Below are 21,711 nucleotides of genomic sequence, written 5' to 3' on the forward strand. Positions count from 1 at the left end.
TTCTATAGCCTATGGACTCACTTTCAAAGACTTTATTACTCATTCCCAGTATAATTTAATTTATCTGTTTAACTGTTTATCTATCTGTCTGTCTATTTATAATTTGTTCAGTTAGTTTGTCTTTACAGCATTAGTTGTTTGTCAGTCTTTGTGTGTAGTTTTCATTGATTCAGTTGTATCTCTCTGCTCTACTGTGAATGTCCACAAGAAAATGAATCTCAGGGTAGAATATGATGAATATATGCACTTTGATAATAAATTTACTTTGAAATTTGTGCATGATACCGAACTGGGCAAGGCAGGGCTCCTTCATGATAGATACTGCCTTCTTGAGGTACTGCCTTCATGAAGGTGTCCACTGAATGTGGCCACACAAGTAGATAGGATGGTAAAGAAGGGCTGCTGCATGCTTGCCTTTATTGGCTGAGGCGCTGACTACAAGAATCAGGATGTCATGTTGCAGCAGTATGAGACTGGATAGGCAGCACCTGAAATACTGTGTTCAGTTCTGGTTGCGCCATTGTAGGAAGAATGTGGAGGCTTTGGAAAATGTATGGAAGGAGATCACTAGGATGCTGCCTGGATTAGAGTGCAGGAGCTATCAAGAGAGGTTGGACAAAATTGGATTGTTTTCTCTGGAGCGGCAGAGGGTGAGGGGAGACCAATAGAAGTTTATATGATTATAAGAGGCATAGATAGGGTTGACATACAGAATCTTTTACCTGAAGTGGGAATGTTAAATACTAAAGGAAATGTGTTTAAGACAACAGGGTAGAAAGTTTAAAGGAGATGTATGGGCAAGATTTTTTGCGAGTGGTGGTACCTAGAATGAACTGCCAGGGGTGGTATTGAAAGCAGCCGGGTTTGGAACCATCTATGGCAGAGTTGGCCTTTAGTTAGACAATGAATATGGATCATGTGCAGGTCGAAGAGTTTTAATTTAAGTTGGCATTGTGTTTGGCACAGCATCATTATGCCGAAGGGCCTGCACTGTGCTGCAATGCTGGGAACCTATACATTCATTGGCTATCATACATTTAACAATCAACATTTCTCATTGAAACTGCTGGTATAATTCAAACAGGCACTGACGATTCAAACATTCTTTGACAAGTATTTCTTCAATCCTTAATTATCTGAAATCAGCCATTTTATTTTCTTTTAAATTTGGGCATGAAATATTTCTTACAGCAGTCATTTCACTTCATTGTTTACAGGTAAAACATTTCTTTATAAGGAATTTGTTTACTTATTTAGAGATGCAGTGTGGAACAGGCCCTTGCAGCCCAACGAGTCACGTTGCCCAGCAACCCATGTATTTAACCCTAGCCTAATCACAGGACAATTTATAGTAACCAATTATTCCATGAACCTGTACGTCTTTGGATTGTGGGAGGAAACTGGAGCACCTTGAGGAAAGCCACATGGAGAATGTACAAACTCCTTCACGATGGTGGGGTAATTCAACTCTGAACTCTGGCGCCCCAAGCTGTAACAGCATCAAGCTAATCGCTATCTTACCATAGTGCCGAATTTTGTAAAGGGTTGTCGTTGTAAGATGCTTCATTACTTGTTGCTGGTTTGCCTTCCCTGTTGTTACACAGAATAATAAAATTGTTTTTCTCTTCCTGTAATAGGCAACCCTGGATATTCTATGTTAACATCCATCAACATGAATTTATCTTCCCACATCTCTTCCCTGGGTGATCAGTTCAAATCCACGGAGTATATTGAACCCCATTATAAGGAATGGTATCGGTTGGCTATTGATAAGTTAGTGGACGAAGGTATCCCTGGCTATGACGAATTTCTCACCAAGGAAGGGCAAGGCCGGTTCCTGGCGGAGGAGGAACTTTATTTTATCAAGGAAAATGTCAGAAAACCACCTCCGATAAGTATCAATACTTTTGAAGACACCACAGATGGCTCTTCCTCTGGCACCTACTGGCCGGTCCAGTCTGATACAGAAGCTCCAGACTTAGACCTGGGGTGGCCTTACGTTATAAAGGGATTGGAGACCAAAACCAAAATTGATTTGTATTTTCATCCGCCAAGAGAGGACTCTCCAACAATAAAGGAGATAGTGAGGAAACTCATCAGGAGTGCACACCAGGTACCAGAATTATTTACCAATAAATGTGATACCTGAATAAGCTGGATGAGGCTAAATATTTTATGATATAGCACAACTTTTATGACTTATTAGGCAATAAGGTGTTAGAGCAGAATTAGGCCATTTGGCGTATTGAGTCTGCTCCGCTGTTCAATTATGACCTATTTATTATTCCTTTCAACCCCATTCTCCTGCTGTCTTCACATAATCTTTGACATGCTGACTAATCAAAAACCTATTAACCTTCACTTTAAATATACCCAATGACAGCCTCCACAGCTGTCTGTGGCAATGAGTTCCACAGATTTACTCCCCTCTGGTTAAAGAAATTCCTCCTCATCTCTGTTCTAAAGGGACATCCTTCTATTCTGAGGCAGTATCCTCTGGTCCTAGACTCCCCCACTATAGAAAACAACCTCTCCATGTCCACTCTATTTAGGCCCTTCAATATTTAATAGTTTTCAATGAGATTCCACCCTCATTCTTCTTAATTCTTGTGAGTACAGGTCCAGCACTATCAAACACTCCTCATCCATCAACACTTTAGTTCCTGGGATCATTCTCGTGAACTTCATCTGGACTCTCTTCAATGCCAACACATCCTTTCTTAGATAAGGGGCCTAAAATTCCTTTTCATACTTCATGGCTTTGTGTGTGTGTGTGTGTGTGTGTGTGTGTGTGTGTGTGTGTGTGTGTGTGTGTGTGTGTGTGTGTGTGTGTGTGTGTGTGTGTGTGTGTGTGTGTGTATACACACACGCGTGCTGTGGCCTCCGAAGTACAAAGTAAGTTTATTATCAAAGTACATATATTTCACCATATACAACCCCGTGATTCATTTTCTTGTGGGCATTCACAGTAAATACAAAGAAATACACTTGAATCAATGAAAGACCACACTCAACAAGATGGATAAACTCCAATGTGTGAAAGACAACAAACTGTGCAAAATGAGAAAATAATAATAACTAACAAACAAACCATAAATATCAAGAACATGAGTTGAAGAGTCCTTGAAAGTGAGTCCATGGGTTGTGGGAACAATTCAGTGTTGGGGTGAGTGAAGTTGATTGAAGTTATCCCCTGTGGTTCAAGGGTCTGATGGTTGAGGGGTATTAACTATTTCTGAACCTGGTGCTGTGGCTCTTGAGGCTCCTGTAACTCATTCCTGATGGCAGGAGTTAGAAGAAAGCAAGGCCTGTGGTCCTTGATGATGGATGCTGCTTTCCTGCAACAGTGTTCCAAGTAGATGTGCTCAATGGTGGGGAGGGCTTTACCCATGATAGACTGGGCCATATCCACTACTTTTTGAAGGATTTTTTTGTTCAAGAACATTGGTATTTACATACCAGGTGTGATGCAACCAGTCAATATACTCTCCATGGCACATCTATAGAAGTTTGTCCTAGTTTTATATGACATGCCAAATCTTTGCAAACTTCTAAGAAAGTAGAGGCACTGTTGTACTTTCTTCATAATGACAGTCACACGTGGGATCCCAGACAGAAACCTCTGACATGATAACACTGAGGAATTTTAAGTTTTTGACCTTCTCTACCACAGATTCCCCTGATGTGTACGGGCTCAGTAGTGTGTGGACCTTCAAGTGCCCATTAACAATGCTCCTCTACTTGTTCTCTCCACATTAACATAAACTCCCTCCAGATTCCACTGCTCACCTACATATGATGGACTATCTCAGGTTCAGCTGCAGAATCAGGTTTATTGTCACTGTCACGTTACAGGAAAATTGTTGTTTTGTGGCAGCAGAACATAAAAGTTATGATGCTATAAATAAATCGTGCAAAAGAGGAATAGGAAGGTAGTGTTCATGGACCATTCAGGGGTCTGACGGTGGAAGAGAAGAAACTAAAACTTCAGGTGTGGATCTTTAGGCTCACAACAAATTTCATAACATATGTCAATGCCAGTCAACCTGATTTTAATTCTGGCTCCGGTACCTACTCCCAGATGGTAATAATGAGAAGATGGCATACAGTCATGCTAGAGAGTTTGTGAACCCTGTAGAATTGTCTCTATTTCTGCATAAATATGACCTAAAATATGATCTCTTCATGCAAGTCCTAAAACTAGATAAAGAAAATCCAATTAAATAAATAACCCCAAAACATTTATTTCGTTCAAAATGTTCAGTTATTTATTGAGAAAAATGATTCAATATTAAATGTATTTGTTGGAAAAAGTATGTGAATCTTTGCTTTCAGTAACTGGTGTGTGCCCCTTGTACTGCAATAACTTCAACAAAACCTCTTGGCTGACTGGTGATCAGTCCCACACATGAGCTTGGAGGAATTTTAGGCCATTCCTCCTTTCAAAGCTGCTTCAACTCTGGGATGTTGGTGGGCTTCATTGCATGAGCTGCTTGCATCAGGTCCTTTCACAACATTTCTGTAGGATTAAGGTCAGAACTTTGGCTCAACCATTCCAAAGCACAAATTTTCTTCTTTTTAAATCATTCTGTTATTGATTTACTCTTGTCTTTAGGATCATTGTCTTGTTGCATTTTTCAACTTCAGGTGACAGATTATTTCTCTGATATTCTCCTATAAAATGTTTTCATACAATTTTGAATCCATTGTTCCCTCAACGACTGCAAACTGTCCAGGCCTTGAGGCAGCAAAGCAGCCCCAAAAATGATACTCCTTCCGCCATGCGTCACAGTTGGGATGAGGTTTTGGTGTTGGTGTGCAGTGCCCTTTTTCCTCCAAACATAGCAATGTGCACTTCTGCCAAAAAGTTCAATTATTATCTCATCTGTCCACAGAACATTGTTGCAGAAGTATTGTAGAACATCCAGGTGTTTTTTTTTTCAAACTTGAGACTTAAAGCATTGTTTTTCTGGAGAGCAGTGGTTTCCTCTATGTTGTCCTTCCATGAACACCTTTCTTGTTCAGCGTTTTTCTTATAGTGAACACCATGAACAGAAACCTTAGCAAGTTCTAGAGATTTCTGCAGGTCTTCTGCTGTTACCCTTGGGTTCTTTTTCACCTCCTTCAGTATTGCACTCTTGTAGTTATCTTTACAGATGTCCACTCCTACTGAATTTCCTCCATTTATAAACAATGTTTCTTAATGCGGACTGAGAAAACCCACGTCTTTAGAAATGCTTTTGAAGCTGTTTCCAGCTTCATGCAGCTCTACACTTTGTCTTATAGGGTCCTCTGAAAGTTGTTTGGTTGAGGAATAGTGCACATAAACAGAGCTTTCTTGAGAAGAGCAGGCTCTTTGAATAACCTGGTTTTGTGTGCATTTTTTTATAGGGCAGGGCACCTTTACAAGCCACACCTCCAATCTCATTTCATTGGTTATTATGAGAAGAGAGATGTCCCCGATAATGTGGGTTCTTTATGATGGATGACAGTTCTTCAGGCACCGCCTTCTGAAGATATCCTTGATGGTGGGAGGTTTATGCTGGTGATAGAATTGGCTGAGTTTACAACTTGAGTATGGATATGATTTTCAGCTTACTCCAGCCACCTTGGCTTCACTTCCCCGGTAGCAAACAGTTTGAGTCCATAGCTCCTTGAAAGTGACCACTCAAGTAGATTGGACGGTGAAGAAAGTGCGTGGCCCATTTGCTTTATTGGTTGTGGCACAGACTGAAACAGTCGGAAGTCATTTTGCAGCCGTATAAAATTTGGTTAGGCTGCATCTGGAACATTGCAGTTCTGATCGCGCCATTACAGAAAGGATGTAGAGGCTTTTAGAAAATGTACAGAAGAGGTTCACCATTATGCTGCCAGGAGTGAAGGGCATGACATATCCGAAGAAGTTGGACAGACTTGGTTTGTTTTCTCTGGAGCAGCGGAGGCTGAAGGAAAACTTGATAGGTTTATATAATTAGGATGCGTACATTTTCAGGATCTTTTACTCAGGGTGAAAATGACAGATACTAGAGGATGCATATTTAAGCTGAGAGGGTGAAAAGTTTAAAGGTGTATCAGGTATTTGTACATAGAGAGTGGTGGGTATCTGGAATGGATTGCCAGGGGTAGTGGTGGAAGCATATACAACAGTGATGTTTAAGCGGCTTTTAATTAGGCACATGAATGTGGATCATGAGGCTTTGGAAAGAGTACAGTAGATGTTAATCTGGATGCTACCTGGATTAGAGGGCATATGCTACAATGAGAGATTGGAAAAACTTGGGTTGTTTGATAGAGGTTTATAAGATTATTAGAGCCAAACGTACAGAGTATCTTCTTCACAGGATCGAAATTGGATGCATTTAATGTGTGACTGGGTAATTTCAAAGGAAATGTGAGAGACAAGCTTTTTTTACACAGAGAGTGGTTGGTGGCTGGAATGTGCTCTCTGGTGTGGTGTTAGAGGCAGATATATTAGACACTTTTAAGAGACATTTAGATAGGCAGATAAATGTCCAATGAATAAAGATTCGAAATATGTTTATCATCAGTGTATGTGTGCAGAATACAACCCTGAGATTTACCTTCCCACGGACAGCCACAAACAAAGAAACACCATGGAACCAGCTCAAAGAAAAATGTCAAACACCCAACATGTGGAAAAAGACCAAATCACACAAACAGCAAAAAACAAGTGGAAAAACACAGAATATATAACATCAAATTACAGAGTCATTGAAACAGTTTAGGAATGTTCAGTTTAGTTCAATTTGGTACTGCCTAATTTCATTCATTGATTGCAGGCCACAGAGTGAATCCACCCTGATCAAAATAGTAGTTAAAAAAAGGAGTACTCAGAAAACAGAAATAGATCATAACATGAGCAACAAAGTCCAATCCACAAATTGCTTCTGTTCAACCTTGTCCAAGACTCTGGCACCTTCCTCCGGCAGCATTGAAGCATTGAGGGAGAGATAGAGAGAGTGCGACTGGTTAAACAAAAGCACTTTACGTCTCAAAAGAGAGAGAGAGAAAAATTAGTCACATGGAGGCACCTTCCCCTGGCAGCAATGAGTGAAAGAGTGAAAGGTAGAGAGAGACTGGTCAAACACAGGCAGACGGCACTGAACAACCACCTGCCTTCTACTCTCATCCTCGTTGACTTCAAGCTTGCTTGACAATTTAATTAGCAAGATTGGTGAGAAATGTCCTGTGTCCAGGCTTCTAGGCATCCAAGCCATGCACTACACTGTAAACCTCACCAAACTCTGTATCTGACAGCAAAGTGTCAGATCACTCAGTCAGTCTGAAAAAATATTGTGTAAGCATGCGGAATAGTTTAGCTGGCTATTTCATTAGTAATTGGTTCAACACAACTTTGTGGGTCAAAGGGCCTGTTACTGTGCTGTACTGTTTGATGTTCTATGTACAGTAGAAGAGATTTAGTTTAATCTAGTATTGCATTTAGCAAAGATAATGTGGGCTGAAGTGCTACATTATTCTTTCTAAGTCTATGTAGAGAAGTTGTTAATATCTATACTGAATTGCAATCATACAGAACTTTGCAAAGATCATTTCTGGTGAGCTGAGTCTTCTGAATTACTCTCACTGCAATCTACACATGTAATTTCTCTTTAAGTAATGTACGTTTGAACCATCTTAATAAACTAGCGATTTCACAATCTTCTGAGTGACTCAGTAGAACTTAACTTTCAAGCATATAGGTGTGGCACCTTTAAGCAGATGAAGGTGCTGTACATTGTTATGGCTGGAAGAGAGGACTCTGAGCCAGGCTGAAATGCTGATGAATGAGACCCCTCTGCCTAGCAGCTTGTTAGCAAATTTACAGACACTGGAGAACCAGACTGAGGACCTAAGGGCAAGATTGATGTATTGGAGAGAAATGAGAAATTGCGGCTCTTTGTGTTTCATGGAGACGTGGCTCATTCTACACATGCCGGATACATCTGTAAGACCTGCGGGCTTCCTGATACACCAGATGAACCTGACTGCTGATTTAGAGAAAGCAAAAGTTGGGGGTGTTTATTTCATGATAAGGTCTTTGTGGTGCTTGGATGCAGCGGTCTTATTGCACTCTTGTTCCCCTAACCTGGAAAATCTATTGATTAAGTGCTGACTGTTCTGCTTACCAAGAGAATTCTCCTCTTTGAACCTGACAGCAGTTTACATGATGCCAAAAACTGACATTAATCAGGCACTGGAGATATTGAATGCTACCATCGCCAAACATGAAACAGACAACTCAACGCTTCTCAAATCACCTTGTACCCACTCTGTAGTAACATCATGCATAATTGTCTTAGTTTCTTACAAGATGAAGGAAATTAATCATGCCTTTAAAAGTGCGAACAGTAAAACCAGGAAACCTAACACATGGAGGAACCTGTCGCTACTGCTTGTCTTCCCTGTTTCTATGGTTTCTGGAAGGGTCGTCAGGATCCTGAAAAAATACCAGATTAATACCATCCACAAACCCATAAGGAAACTCAAATCACGGCTTATGCAAGTCAAAGATGATCAGGGACTCAGAACAGCTGGTGTTTACAGGATTCCCTGTGAATGCAGAGCAGCATATATTGGGCTGACTGGACGCATGGTGGAATCCACATCAAGGAGCACAGGAGGTGTACCCATTTGGGAAACTCAGAGAAATTGGCAGTAGCAGAATATTGCATGTACAATGACCATAGGATTGACTTACACAGCATAAAATTACTGTGCTATACCAATGGCTTCTGGGACTGCCTGGTGAAGAAAGCCATTGAAATAAAGCTAGAGGAAAAATAATTTCAAGAAAGATGAAGGTCTCATCTAAGTAAGAACTGGAATTCGATTGTAAGCAAGATGGGAGAGCAGAAACCTGATTGGATACAGACTAACTAATCAGGAGGGACAAATTATGAGGTTTTAAATACCACAGGACTAGACATCCTGGGTAAAGCCCTCCCTACCATTGAGCAGGAATGGACATGGAGCACTATCACAGGAAAGGACATGGAGCACTAGCAAGGACCTCCACCATCCAGGGCATGCTCTCTTCTTGTTTCTGCTTCAAGACCCACAAAACCAGGTTTAGGAACAATTGTTACCCTTCAACTATCAGGCTCTTGAACCAGAAGTATTAACTTCACTCAACATAACTCCCTTTATCACTGAGCTGTCCCACAACTTATGGGCTCACTTTCAGGGACTCTTCATCTCATATTCTCAATATGTATTGCCTTTATTTTCTTTTGTACTTGTACACTTTGTTGTCATTTGCACATTGGTTGTTTGTTTATCCTATAGGTCTTACATTGATTTTACTGTGTTTTTTTTATTTACTGTGAATGCCCATAAGAAAATGAGACTCAGTGTTGTACATGATCACATATATGTGCTTCAATAATAAATTTACTTTGAACTTTGAGTACAATTGTCTGCCCTTATCTAAGAAAGGGTCTACTTGCTACAGAAGTATCACAGTGAAGGTTCACTGCACTGATTCCTGCGATGGCATAACAATCATGGGGAGAGATTGGGTTGATTGTGACTGTTTTCCTGAGAGTTTAGAAGGATAAATGGGTAATTCTTTGACACACACATGGAATTTCTTGCCTGTACAACGAGGAGTCACTATCTCTGTATTTTGGATGGAGAAGAGAAGTTAATTATAAATACAAGAGATTGTGCAGTTGCTGGAAATCCTGAGAAACACACTCAAAATGCCAGGGGAACTCAGCAAGTCAGTCAGCATCTATAGAGAGGAATAAACAATTGCAGGAGAAGCTCCTTCATTAAGGTGGGCTAAGGTGAACCTTTGGACTTCTCCAAAGCTGAGATCAATGTCTCCCAGATCCCCATATCTGCTCCACCTGACTCAAGAGCTGAACATTTTTTCATTCTTTAATTGACTTTGTTGGTCCCAGTCCCTCTTCCTGTCTGGGAAGCCACATGACCTGTGCACATGGACCAATGATACTAACTTGTGGGTGATCCTGGGAAACCAATTGGCAGAACTGAATAGGTCCTTTCACATTATAGGTACAGTGCCATAAAACACAGAAACAGACCATTCCAGCCTCCCTTGTCCATGTTAAGCTAAATTCATCTAAATTAGCTGGATTAATCTAAACTAATCTCATTTACCAGCAATATTGTCTTAGAATATAGAACAGTACAGAACAATATGGACCTTCAGCCCAGGATGTTGTACCAACCTATATAAACCTATTTCTTGATCAATCTAACTCTTTCCTCCTACACAGCTCATAACCCTCTATCTTTCTTTCACCCATGATGCTGTGCCAGCAGTTTAACCTACTCAAAGATCAATCATGTTTTCCACATATCCCTCCAAATAGCTTTCAGCCTTGTACCTATCCAACAGCCTCTTAAATGTTCTTAATGTATCTGCCTCTCTCACCACCCTTGGCAGGGCCTTCCGTACACTCACCTCTCTCTATGTAAAAACCCTAGCTCTGACATCACCTCTAAACATTCCTCTACCCATGATAAAATGATGTCCTCTGTTATTGGCCTTTACCTCCCTCAGAAAAGGGCTCTGGCTTTCTACCCAATCGATGCCTCTTATAATCTTATCAAGTCTTGTTTGAGTTGGTGATTGAAATACAAGTCTGTTTACTTGCATGTTGCTAAAATGTCTGCCTCACAGCCCACTCAGGCAGTCCATTCCAAATTTCAATCACCTACTGGATCAAAAGATACTTTCTCAGACTCTCTCTACCTTTCATCCTTTACTGTAATCCTATTTTCTCTGGGGGCAATTTCAAATTCCATACAATGACTCCTATATTACAGTTTGAGGTCTTATTATTCATAAGAAATCTACTTGATTTGCACTTGAATGAATCATCACTCACAATAGTATTTCCAGCTTTTCCTGAGGGCCTTTTTAGTTACACTCACAGCCATACCTTTGACTTAATCCGCAGCTTCTTGGCACAAAGTGGGTGGGATGGGAATTAGATAGAAAAGTCTTCATAATAAAATCCCTCAACACGGGCCTCGAGAAGTCAGAGCATTTAAGTGCAGCAGATGGGATGTGATGTTGATGGTGGTAAGGCCAGATTTGGAGTACTGTGTGTAGTTCTGGTCACCCACCCACAGGAAAGATGTCAATAAGCTCAGGAGTGCAGAGAAAATTTACAAGGATGTTGCCAGGACTTGAGGATCCGAGTTACGGGGATAGGTTGAATAAGTTAGGAGATAAGTTATACCCCGGAGCCAGGAGAATGAGTGAAGATCTTATACAGGTGTACAAAATTATGAGGGGTATAGATAGGATGAATGCAAGCAGGCTTTTCCCACTGAGCTTGGGTGAAACCAGAACTAGAGGTTATAGGTGAAAGATGAAAGGTAAAATACTTAAGGGGAACATAGGGGAGAACTTTACTCAGAGGGTGCTGCGAGTATGGAGCAGAAGTGGTAGATATGAGTTCAATTGTAACATACAGAAGTTTGAATAGGTACATGGCTGAGATGTGTATGAAAGGCTATGGTCTGTGTACAGGAAGGTTGGTAGGTGTTTCTGTTTCTGTGCTATAGTGCTCTATTAATCTATGAACAGGTTGGTACAATCTAAATAGGCCAAATGTCCCATTTCTGTTCTGTAGTGCATTCTAACTACAGTATATGACTTCATATGTCCCTTCCTCCTCTACCCTCATGCCAGAAATGTTGGGTTTGGTCTCAGCTTCCTGGGGAACATGGAATTCAAAGATCCCTAATCTCACTTGACAATGAAGATTTTGTTTCCTGGATGCTTTTGGCTGTATTTTATGGATTTTGGGTTGCTAATCATGAAAATCTCCATGAAATTTCCCTATCATGCACCATTTTTAAAATTTGCCCATATTTGATATTTCAATTCAGAATTCAAGTCAGAATAACTGATGCCAAAATTAAGGAAGGCATTTTCGTTGGTCCATAAATCAAACAGGTCATCAATGACAGGCAATTCAAAGAATGTTTAATAGGACTGGAGAAAATCACATGGAAGGCATTCAAGGATGTTGTTGAAATTTTTCTTGGCAATTTCAAAGCACCAAACTATGTGCAGCTGGTTGACAACATGCTTCAAGCATGCAAAACCATGAAGTGCAACATGTCACTAAAGATTATTTTTCTGCATTCCTATTTAGACTTCTTCCCTTCAAATCTTGGCACTAACAGTGATGAGCATGGTGAAAGTTTTCACCAGGAAATTGCAGTCATGCAGAAATGGTATCAGGGCAACTGGAATCCATCAGTGCCGAGTACATTGAAATAATAAATACAATAGTAAATATGGCAACATGTTCACCACTATCTCCTCACCTGCTGAATCATGTCACTCTGGCACCCTTCCACCTTCCCTTTCCCCCGTCATCCACTCTCCTCTCCTCTCCTATTTGTTTCCTTCTTCTGCATCCTTTACCCTTTCCACATATCACCTGCCAACTTCTCACTTCATCCCCTCCCCTCTGCCAGCTCCCTTCACCATCATCTGGTCTCACCCATCAGCTGCCAGTTTGTACTCCTCCTCCCCCTCGTTCTGATTCTGCTTCTTCCCCCTTCCTTTCCTGCCCTGATGAAGGGTCTTGACACAAAATATTGACTCTTTATCTCTCTCCATAAATGCTGCTTGAGCTGCTGAGTTCCACTAGCATTTTGTGCATGTTGCCGAAGATTTCCAGCTTCTGAAGTATTTCTTGTATCTTAGGAAATAGAAAGCATGTTTTGAGCCTTCTGTGACTGTGACCACCAGTAGGAGGGAACCCATGCAGCCACAGGGAGAACATGCAAACTTATAACAGACAGTACCCAAGGCCAGGATTGAACCCATATTTCTGCCGCTAAGAAACAGTGGTTCTGTCCATTACACCACTGTCATGCCCCACATTATACATTTAAAGTGAAACTTTTAAGATATAACATTAACATATTAATATATTAGCAAATATTTCAGTAATGTATTAATAAATATGCTTTTAATAATGACGGTATAAAAAAGATGTAATATTGAACATGAACCAAAGAGCCTGTTTCTGTATGTATAATATCTAATAAAGTAGCCAATAAGTGTATTTACTAGTTAAATAATTGAACTTTATTGTCCGTAGGACTTTTCAAAGTAGGTACTATCTTTAGCTGATAAGAAACTTAGAACATTGAACACAGAACAGGAACAGGCCCTTGAGCCCATGATGGTGTACTGTACTAATCAAAGTAGTAATTAAATGCTTAACTAAACTAATTACTTCTGCCTACACAAGATCATATCCCTCCATTCTCTGCACTTCCATCCTAGGTAATGTGATCCAGGCACCTCACATTCTCTGTAAATACAAAAAACCAATCCTGCACATCATCTTTGAAGTTCACTTCTTTCACCTTAAATGCATGTCTTCCAGTATTAGATATGTCAACCCCAGGAAAAAGGAATCCAACTATGCCTCTCATGATTTCATAGAGTCATAGAATACTATAGCATAGAAACAGGCCCTTCAGTCCATCTGGACCATGCTGAACCATTAATCTGCCTAGTTCCATTAACCCACACCTGGACTATAGCCATACATACCCCTCCCATTCATGTACCTATCAAAATTTCTCTTAAGTGTTGTAATTGAACCTGCATTCACCACTTTCACTGGCAGTTAGTTCCACACTTCCACTACCCTCCAAGTGAAGAAGGTTCCCTTCGTGTTTCATTAAAACATTTCACCTTTTACACTTAACCCATGACCTCTAGTTGTAGTCCCACACAAACTCAGTGGTAGAACCCTGCTTGCATTCACTCTATCTATACCGCTTATAATTTTACATATCTCTAATTAGTGACCTGCTGCTCACTGTATAGATTGTACCTTTGTTTGTCTTCTCAAATTGTAACACTTCACATTTGTCAGCATTAAATTCCATCTGATATTTATCAGTCATTTTTGCAGCTGGTCCAGATCCCACTGCAAGCTTTGATAATCTTCTTCACTGTTCACTACACTCCTAATCTTTGTGTTATCCACAAATTTGCTGATCAAGTTAACTACATTATCATCCAGATCATTGATATAAATGACAAACAGCATCGATCCCTGTGGCACAGCAATAGTCATAGGTCTCCAGTCAGTGAGGCAACGCCCTCTGGCTTCTCCAACTAATCCAATGACTAATCCAATTTATTGCCTGATCTTTATACACACATGAGTGGTGCAAAAAGAAAACGAATCTAGTGAGTTTAAGAGCAAAAACAGTGACATATAAAGAGGATATCTTTGAAAAATTGAGGTACTCATTGAGAGTTCCAATGCCAAAGACTAACTGGGTTCCTTTGAAATGTTTTACACTCTGAACAGGTCATTGCTATTGTTATGGATGTGTTCACTGACGTAGACATCTTCAGGGAAGTTCTGGATGCTGCCGCCAGGGACGTTCCCATCTACATTGTTCTCGATGACTCCAACTTCAAACACTTTATCACCATGTGTGAGAACCAGGGTGTTCACCTCCAGAGGTTCATGGTAAGAGTCACTTGTTTTGGGGGATCTGCATGGATGTTAGTTCGGTCACACTTTGTTGGTGGGACAGCAAAGCATGCACAAAACAGAAGGTTAAAAGGCTTTGAGGAAAGGGAGATTCCGGCAATGCTCAGCTGATTCTTAAACACATTCTTGGTCCACTTTCTCCATGGAGGATACAGAACAAATTCATAACAGTGTGGAGGAACAGAGGGATCTTGGTGTCCTCGTCCATAGATCCCTCAAAGTTGCCACACAAGTTGATTGGTGGTTAGGAAGATGTATGGTGTGTTGGCCTTTAATAACTGGAGGACTGAGTACAAGAGCTGTGAGGTAATGTTGCAGTTCTATAAAACTCTGGTTAACACGTTTGGAATATTGTGTTCGGTTCTGGTCACCTCATTATAGGAAAGATTTGTAAGCTTTAGAGAGGGTGCAGAAGAGCTTTACCAGGGTGCTGTCTGGATTAGAGATTTTATCTTATAAGAGCTAGGGCTTACTCTTGAGTGGTGACTTGATAGAGATGTATAAGTTAATAAGAGGCATACCTGCAAACAAGTGCCTTTTTGGCTTTGTGATAAAGTTTGTGGATGATACGAAGGTAGGTGGAGGAGTAGGTAGTGCTGAGGAAGCAATGTGATTTCAGCAGGACTTAGATAAATTGGAAGAATGGGCAAAAAAGTAGCAGATGGAATACAGTATTGGGAAACATATGATAATACATTTTGGTAAAAGGAACAATAGTGCGTACTATTATCTAAATGGGGAGAATGTTCAAACATCAGAGGTGCAGAGGAGTCCTCGTACAAGACTCCCAGAAGGTTAATTTACAGGTCCAGTCTATGGTAAAGAAGGCAAATGCAATGTTGGCATTTATTTCAAGGGGAATAGAATAAAAAAGCAAGGAGATAATGCTGAGGCTTTATAAGACACTCGTCAGATTGCACATGAAGTATTGTCAACAGTCTTGGTGCCCCATATCCCAGAAAGGATGTGTTGTCATTGGAGAGAGTCCAGAGGAGGTTCATGAGGATGGTTCCAGGAATGAAGGGGTTAACATAAGAGGAGCGTTTGGCAGCTTTGGGCCTGTGCTCACTGGAATTTAGGTCAATGCATGGGATCTCATTGAAACCCACCAAATGTTGAAAGGACTAGATAGGGTGAGTGTGGAGAGCTGGTGGGGATATCTAGAACTAGAGGACATAACCTCAAAATTGTGGGGCGACCTTTTAGAACAGAGGTAAGGAGGAATTTTTTTAGCTAGAGGGTAGTGAATCTGTGGAATGCTCTGCCACAGACTGCGGTGGAGGCAAAGTCCATGAGGGTATTTAAAGCAAAAATTGATAGTTTCCTGATAAGTCAGGGCATCAAATGATATGGAAAAGAGGCAGGTATATGGAGTTGAGTAGAATCCAGGATCAGCTACGATGGAATGACGGAGAGACTCGATGGGCTGAATGGCCTAATTCTGGCTCCTATGTCTTATGGTCTTTTCCTAGGGCAGAAATGTCTAATGTGAGAGGCATAATTTTAAAGTGATTAGTGGAAGGATTTGGGGAGATAGAGTTTTTTTACACATCGAGGGGTGGGTGTGTAGCACTGCCAGGGATGGTGGTCGAGGCAAATACATTAGGGACATTTAAGAGAGTCTCACATTGGCACATGGATGAGAGAAAAATACAGGGCTATGTAGGTGGAAAGGCTTAGATTGATCTTGTAGGTTGGAAGGCTGACATAACTTTGTAGCTGAAGGCCCTATACTGTAAAGTCCTGTAACAGCATTAGCTGACCACAGGGTGACTCTACCCTTCACTGGGCCTGTAGTTTTGACTCATCACACAATACACACCCAGACTCTCAATGGTGTCTGAGTTGAAGGGGATCATGGAGGTTGTGCTTGCTGGCTGCTCCTGTCTTGCAAGGTTTGATAGAACAGATATTTGAGCTTTTGGTAGGTGCCTTGGGTAGCAAAGGAGTCATCTATGAGACATTCCCAGTCTGTGATAACAACTTATTCTTCAAGACTTCTACCTTTCAGTCTGGGCTCCCTTATACTCAGCTCAGTAGATGAATTATTTGTCCTCGGTCTAATGATTATTTTTGCATGTTTGGCATTGTAGGTCTCACGAGTCTTCTATGTTTTGTTTGCTTCCTTTCATCCCTTTTGCTGGTGTATTGTCTGTTTTCAGATAACCTAGTGTAAGGTTAAGGAAGAATTTTTTCCATTATTGAGAATTAGAGTCATAGATCACTACAGCACAGAACAGGTCCTTTGGCCTGTCTAATCTGTGTAGAACTATTATTCTGCCTTATCCCCACTGTTGAGCACATCTACAATGAGTGTTGTGTCTGGAAAGCAGCATCCAACATCAAGGACACCCACCAGCCTGGTTATGTTATCTACTCACTGCTGCTAGAGGTACAGGAGCCTCAGGACTCACACTGCCAGGTCCAGGAACAGTTATTACCCCTCAACCATCAGGCTCTTGAACCAAGGGGGATAACTTCACTCACCCCAACACTGAACTGTTCCCATAGTCTGTGGACTTACTTTCAAAGACTCTTCATCTCATGTTCTTGATATTTATTACTATTTTTCTTTAGTATATGCACAGTTTATTGTTTTTTTGTCCATCTTGAGTGTGGTTTTTCAATGATTCCATTGTGTTTCTTTGTAATTACTGTGAATTGCCCTGAAGAAAATTAATCTCAGGGCAATATAGGGAGTCAAATATATGTACTTTGATAATAGATCTCCTTTGATCATTGAACTTTGAACTTTCCATTCACCTCCTGCCCATGTACTTATCCAAAATTCCCTAAGTGTTGAAATCATACCTGCACGCACCATTATCACTGGCACATTCACACCATCTTCTTAGTGAGTAAATTAATATTTTACCCTTCACCTTTAACCCATGACCTCTAGTTCTAGTCTCACCTAATCTCAGTGGAAAAAGTCTGCTTGCATTTACCCTGTCTATACCCTTCATAATTTTGAATACTGCTATCAAATCTCCCTCCATTCTTCTACATTCCAGGGAATAAAGCCCTAGCCTATTAAAAGTTTCCCAATATTGTATAAATTATATCATCATAATTACTAATGAAAGTATAGCTTAAGTTTCCTTGAAAGGCTCTGAGTGATTTGGAGAATAAATAATATCATAAACCATGCATACAAACCCAGAGCAGATAAAAAGATGAAAACTGGGAATGGAATTTTTTATTTATTTTATTTAGAAATACAACATGATAACAGGCCCTTCCAGCCTGACAAGCCTTGCCACCCAGCTACACTCATGTGACCAATTAACCTTCTTACACGTACGTCTTTGGAATGTGGGAGGAAACCAGATTACTCTTTGGAAACCCACGTGGTAATAGGGAGATGTACAAATACCTTGCAGACAGAGGTGGGATTGAACCCAAATCATTGGTGCTGTAACAGTGGTGTGCTAACTGCTATGCTACGGTACCATGTCTTTTAACTTTTCAAATTTTTTAGAATGTTTTGAGAATTTTTAGAATATCCTACAGAATTTTATTTTTGACAACTTTTACTTATCTACTGAAATTTTGTGTGAAGGCCAGACCTTGAGTGCAGGAGCCTCTCTGTCATTAGCCAGAAAGGATGTGCTAGCAATGGAGAGGATGAAGAGGAGGTTCATGAGAATGATCCTGGAAATGAAAGGGTTAGTGAATGATGAGCAGCAGATGGCTCTGGGCCTGTACTTGCTGGTGTTTAGAAAAACTGAGGGTGGGATCTTATTGAAACCTATTGAATATTGAAAGGCCGAGATAGAGTGGATATGGAGAGAATGGACATGAAGAGATAGGGCTATGAGTAAGCCTAGTAATTTCTAAGGTGGGGACATGTTCAGCACAACTTTGTGGGCTGAAGGGCCTATCTTGTGCTGTAGGTTTTCTATGTTTCCATGTAAATGCTTCCTATAGTGCGGTGTCTAGACCCAGAGGACGCAGCCTCAGAATACATGAACATCCTTTTTGAACAGGAGGAATTTCATTAGCCAGAGGTAGTGAATCTGAGGAATTCATTGCCACAGATAGCTGTGGAAGCCAAGTCACTGGGTACATTTGAAGCAGACATTGATAGTAAGGGTGTCAAAGGTTATGGGGAGAAGGTAGGAGAATGGGGTTGAGGGGATAATAAATCAGCTATGATGGAATGGCAGAGAAGACATAATGGCTTGAATGGCCTAAATCTGCTCCTAGGTCTTAATGGTTATAACTACCAGATGGCCACAATAGGACAATCTATAATGATGAAGGTAAAAACTGCTTCAAATAACCATGTCCTGTATTAGTTGTGTTCAAGCACATCATTACTCGAATAAATACCAAACAGAACCACATTAACTCAACAACCAATTAGCAAAACATTCAGTCAAACCTTATGTTTATCCCGTCCTCACTATTTCAAAGGAGCTTTTCCCAAGAATTACATCAAGGTGATTCACATTACTTTGCAAAGTGCTTTCTACTTTATTCTCATTTTTGATTGAGGATAATTGGTGCATCAAAGTATAGGAACACAGGAATGTGTGTTTGCGGTTCACTTCCTCACATACGCTCTGGCATACGGCCATTCAATTGCTTCCATTGAACTGACCTGCCTTGAGTTCGATTTCTCTTCCTTTGCTCTGTACGAAGATACAGAAGCAAGAATAGGGCAGGTGGTCCTTTGACATTGGTCCATCATTTACTGAGATTGGAATTGGAGTTGGTTTATTATTGCCAGATGTACTGAGATACAGGGAAAAGCTTGCCTTCTAAACAGTTCATACAGATCAATTAATTACACAGTGCCTTGAGGCAGTTCAAGGTAAAACAGTAACAATGCAGAACAAAGTGAAATTCAGGTAGGTAATGAGGTGCAAGGTCATAACAAGGTAGATTGTGAGATCATGGCTGATCTGCATTCTGGCTACATTAATTTCACTCTTTCCCACCTCTCTGAAACCTCTTAAACGTCAGCAATTGATGAGCAGCTGCAAAGAAACCAGATCAGAGTGTAGCAATGTGCTATAATTTCACTCCTGAGATGATTAGTGATAATATCTGTCCCCTAATCTTTTCCCCTCTCCCTTCCCTCTTCTTCAATTCCCTGCTCTGGTCCCCCTCTTACATCTTCTCCTCACCTGTTTTTCACTTACCCCTGAGCCGCCTTCTCCTTCCCTTTCTTCCACGATCCACGGTCCTCCCCTATCAGATTCCTTCTTTAGCCTTTTATCTTTCCCACCTATCACCTACCAGCTTCTTACTACATCACCCTTCTCCCACCTACCTGGCTTCACCTGTTTCCTTCTACTTAGTAGTTTATACTCCTTCCTGTTCCCCCCTCCCTCCACCCCTACCTTCTTATTCTGGCAGCTTCCCCCTTCCCTTCCAGTCCTGATGAATGGTCTTGACCTGAAACATCGACTGTTTATTCCCCTCCATAGATACTGCCTGACCTGCTGAGTTCCTCCAGTATTGTGTGTGTGTGTTGCCCTAGTCTTTTACTGCTCATCAGGTAAGTTCACTGGCACTTTCCATGGATCCTTATTGAACAAAAATCTCAGCCACACTCGCCATAATCATTCTTGAAAGGAGAGAGACATCCAAACTCTTGCTACTCACTGTGTGAAAACTTACATAAGGTTTTAAGATGATTACACCCTGCATTGAGGTGGTAAAAGGGAAAACAATAACAACACCAAATAAAGTGTAACAGCTATAGAGAAAGGGAAATATAAGTAGATAATAAGGTGCAAGGTCATAATGAGGTAGATTGTGAAGTCAAGATTCTATCTTATCGTACAAGGGGGTAGAAGCTCTCCTTGAGCCTGGTGGTACAGAATCAGAATCCTTTATTATCGCCAAGTCTGAGGACACATACAGGGAATTTGATGCCGGTTTCCCTGAGCTCTCTCTGTACAGAATTAAAAGCAAACAAAAACAATAGTGCAAATAATCATAAACTATATACAATGAGGTCCACCTCATTGAATGTACAGGTGGACTTGATTTATAATAGACTAAAATTCAAGTGTTCATAAGTCTGATGGCATACGGAAAGAAACTGTTCTTGTACCTATTTGTCCTGGCATACAGTGATCTAAAGCGCCTACCAGAAGGAAGGATTTGGAACAGGTGATACGTACACGACGTTGGAAGAACTCAGCAGGTCAGGCAGCATCTGTGAGAAAAGAGTAGCCAATGTTTCGGGCCGAAACGTTGGCTACTCTTTTCTCACTGACGCTGCCTGACCTGCTGAGTTCTTCCAGCAATGTGTACGTATTCTTTGATCCACAGCATCTGCAGTTGTAGTTTTGTGTTGGAACAGGTGATGTCCAGGGTGTGATGGGTCTACAATAATGCTGCTTGCTCGCTTCCTGACTCTAGATGCATATAAGTCCTGGATCGAGGGCAGCTTCACACCAATAATCCTTTCCGCAGCCCTGACGGTTCTTTGGAGTCTATTCTTGTCTTGTTTGGTACATACATGCTTTCAGGTTTTTTGAGGAGGTCCAAGCTCATGCTCCTTATTGTGTGATACTGCCACACTGCCCACTGTTTTAAGCCCTGAATGCTTTAGTTCTCATGCTTTTGCCTTGTACACTTAGTTCACTGTAGTAATGAAACTAACTGTATGAATGGCATACTGAATAAAGCTTTTTGTGGTGCTTTAGCACGTGACAATAATAAACCAATTTACCATTTGACATTATGCCCCTTTACCCTTGTTTAATATTCAAGTTCAGCTGTGACTTTATTAGTGCTCAGGGCATTCTGGAGTTCAGAATTCAATTCCAGTGCCATCTGTAAGATGCTTGTTCTCCCCATGAGTGCGCGGGCTCCCTCTGGGTGCACCGGTTTCCTCCCAAAGAGGTACCAGTTAGTAGGTTAATTGGTCATTGTAAATTGTCCTGTGATTAGGCTAGTGTTAAGTAGGTGGTCTGTTGGGTGGTGCGTCTCGTTGGGCTGGAAGGGCCTGTTCCATGCTGTATCTCTAAGTAAATAAATAAGTTTATTGCCATTTTGACATACATATGTATACAACTTAAAAAAGCCGTTCCTTGGAGGCTAAGGTTCAAAACATAGTCCATGCACGTACCATTTAGCAATGATCCGGCACCTACCTCTGCAATGCCAGGGGTTAGTTTTTTACACAGAGAGTGGTGAGTGCATG

The 21,711-nt window shown here is 40.9% G+C and overlaps 1 protein-coding gene across 1 annotated transcript in view; it reads left to right on the forward strand.

Moving 5' to 3' along the window:
- Positions 1–21,711, forward strand: part of fam83b (family with sequence similarity 83 member B) — a 37,785-nt gene that overhangs the window by 5,830 nt on the left and 10,244 nt on the right. Inside the window, exons 2-3 of the mRNA XM_059982087.1 lie at positions 1,638–2,113; positions 14,355–14,519. Coding sequence (XP_059838070.1) covers positions 1,655–2,113; positions 14,355–14,519 — 624 coding nt within the window. The 5' untranslated portion in view covers positions 1,638–1,654. The remainder of the gene's footprint in view (positions 1–1,637; positions 2,114–14,354; positions 14,520–21,711) is intronic.

This window comes from Hypanus sabinus, chromosome 10 (assembly GCF_030144855.1).
Source record: "Hypanus sabinus isolate sHypSab1 chromosome 10, sHypSab1.hap1, whole genome shotgun sequence".
NCBI lineage: Eukaryota > Metazoa > Chordata > Chondrichthyes > Myliobatiformes > Dasyatidae > Hypanus > Hypanus sabinus.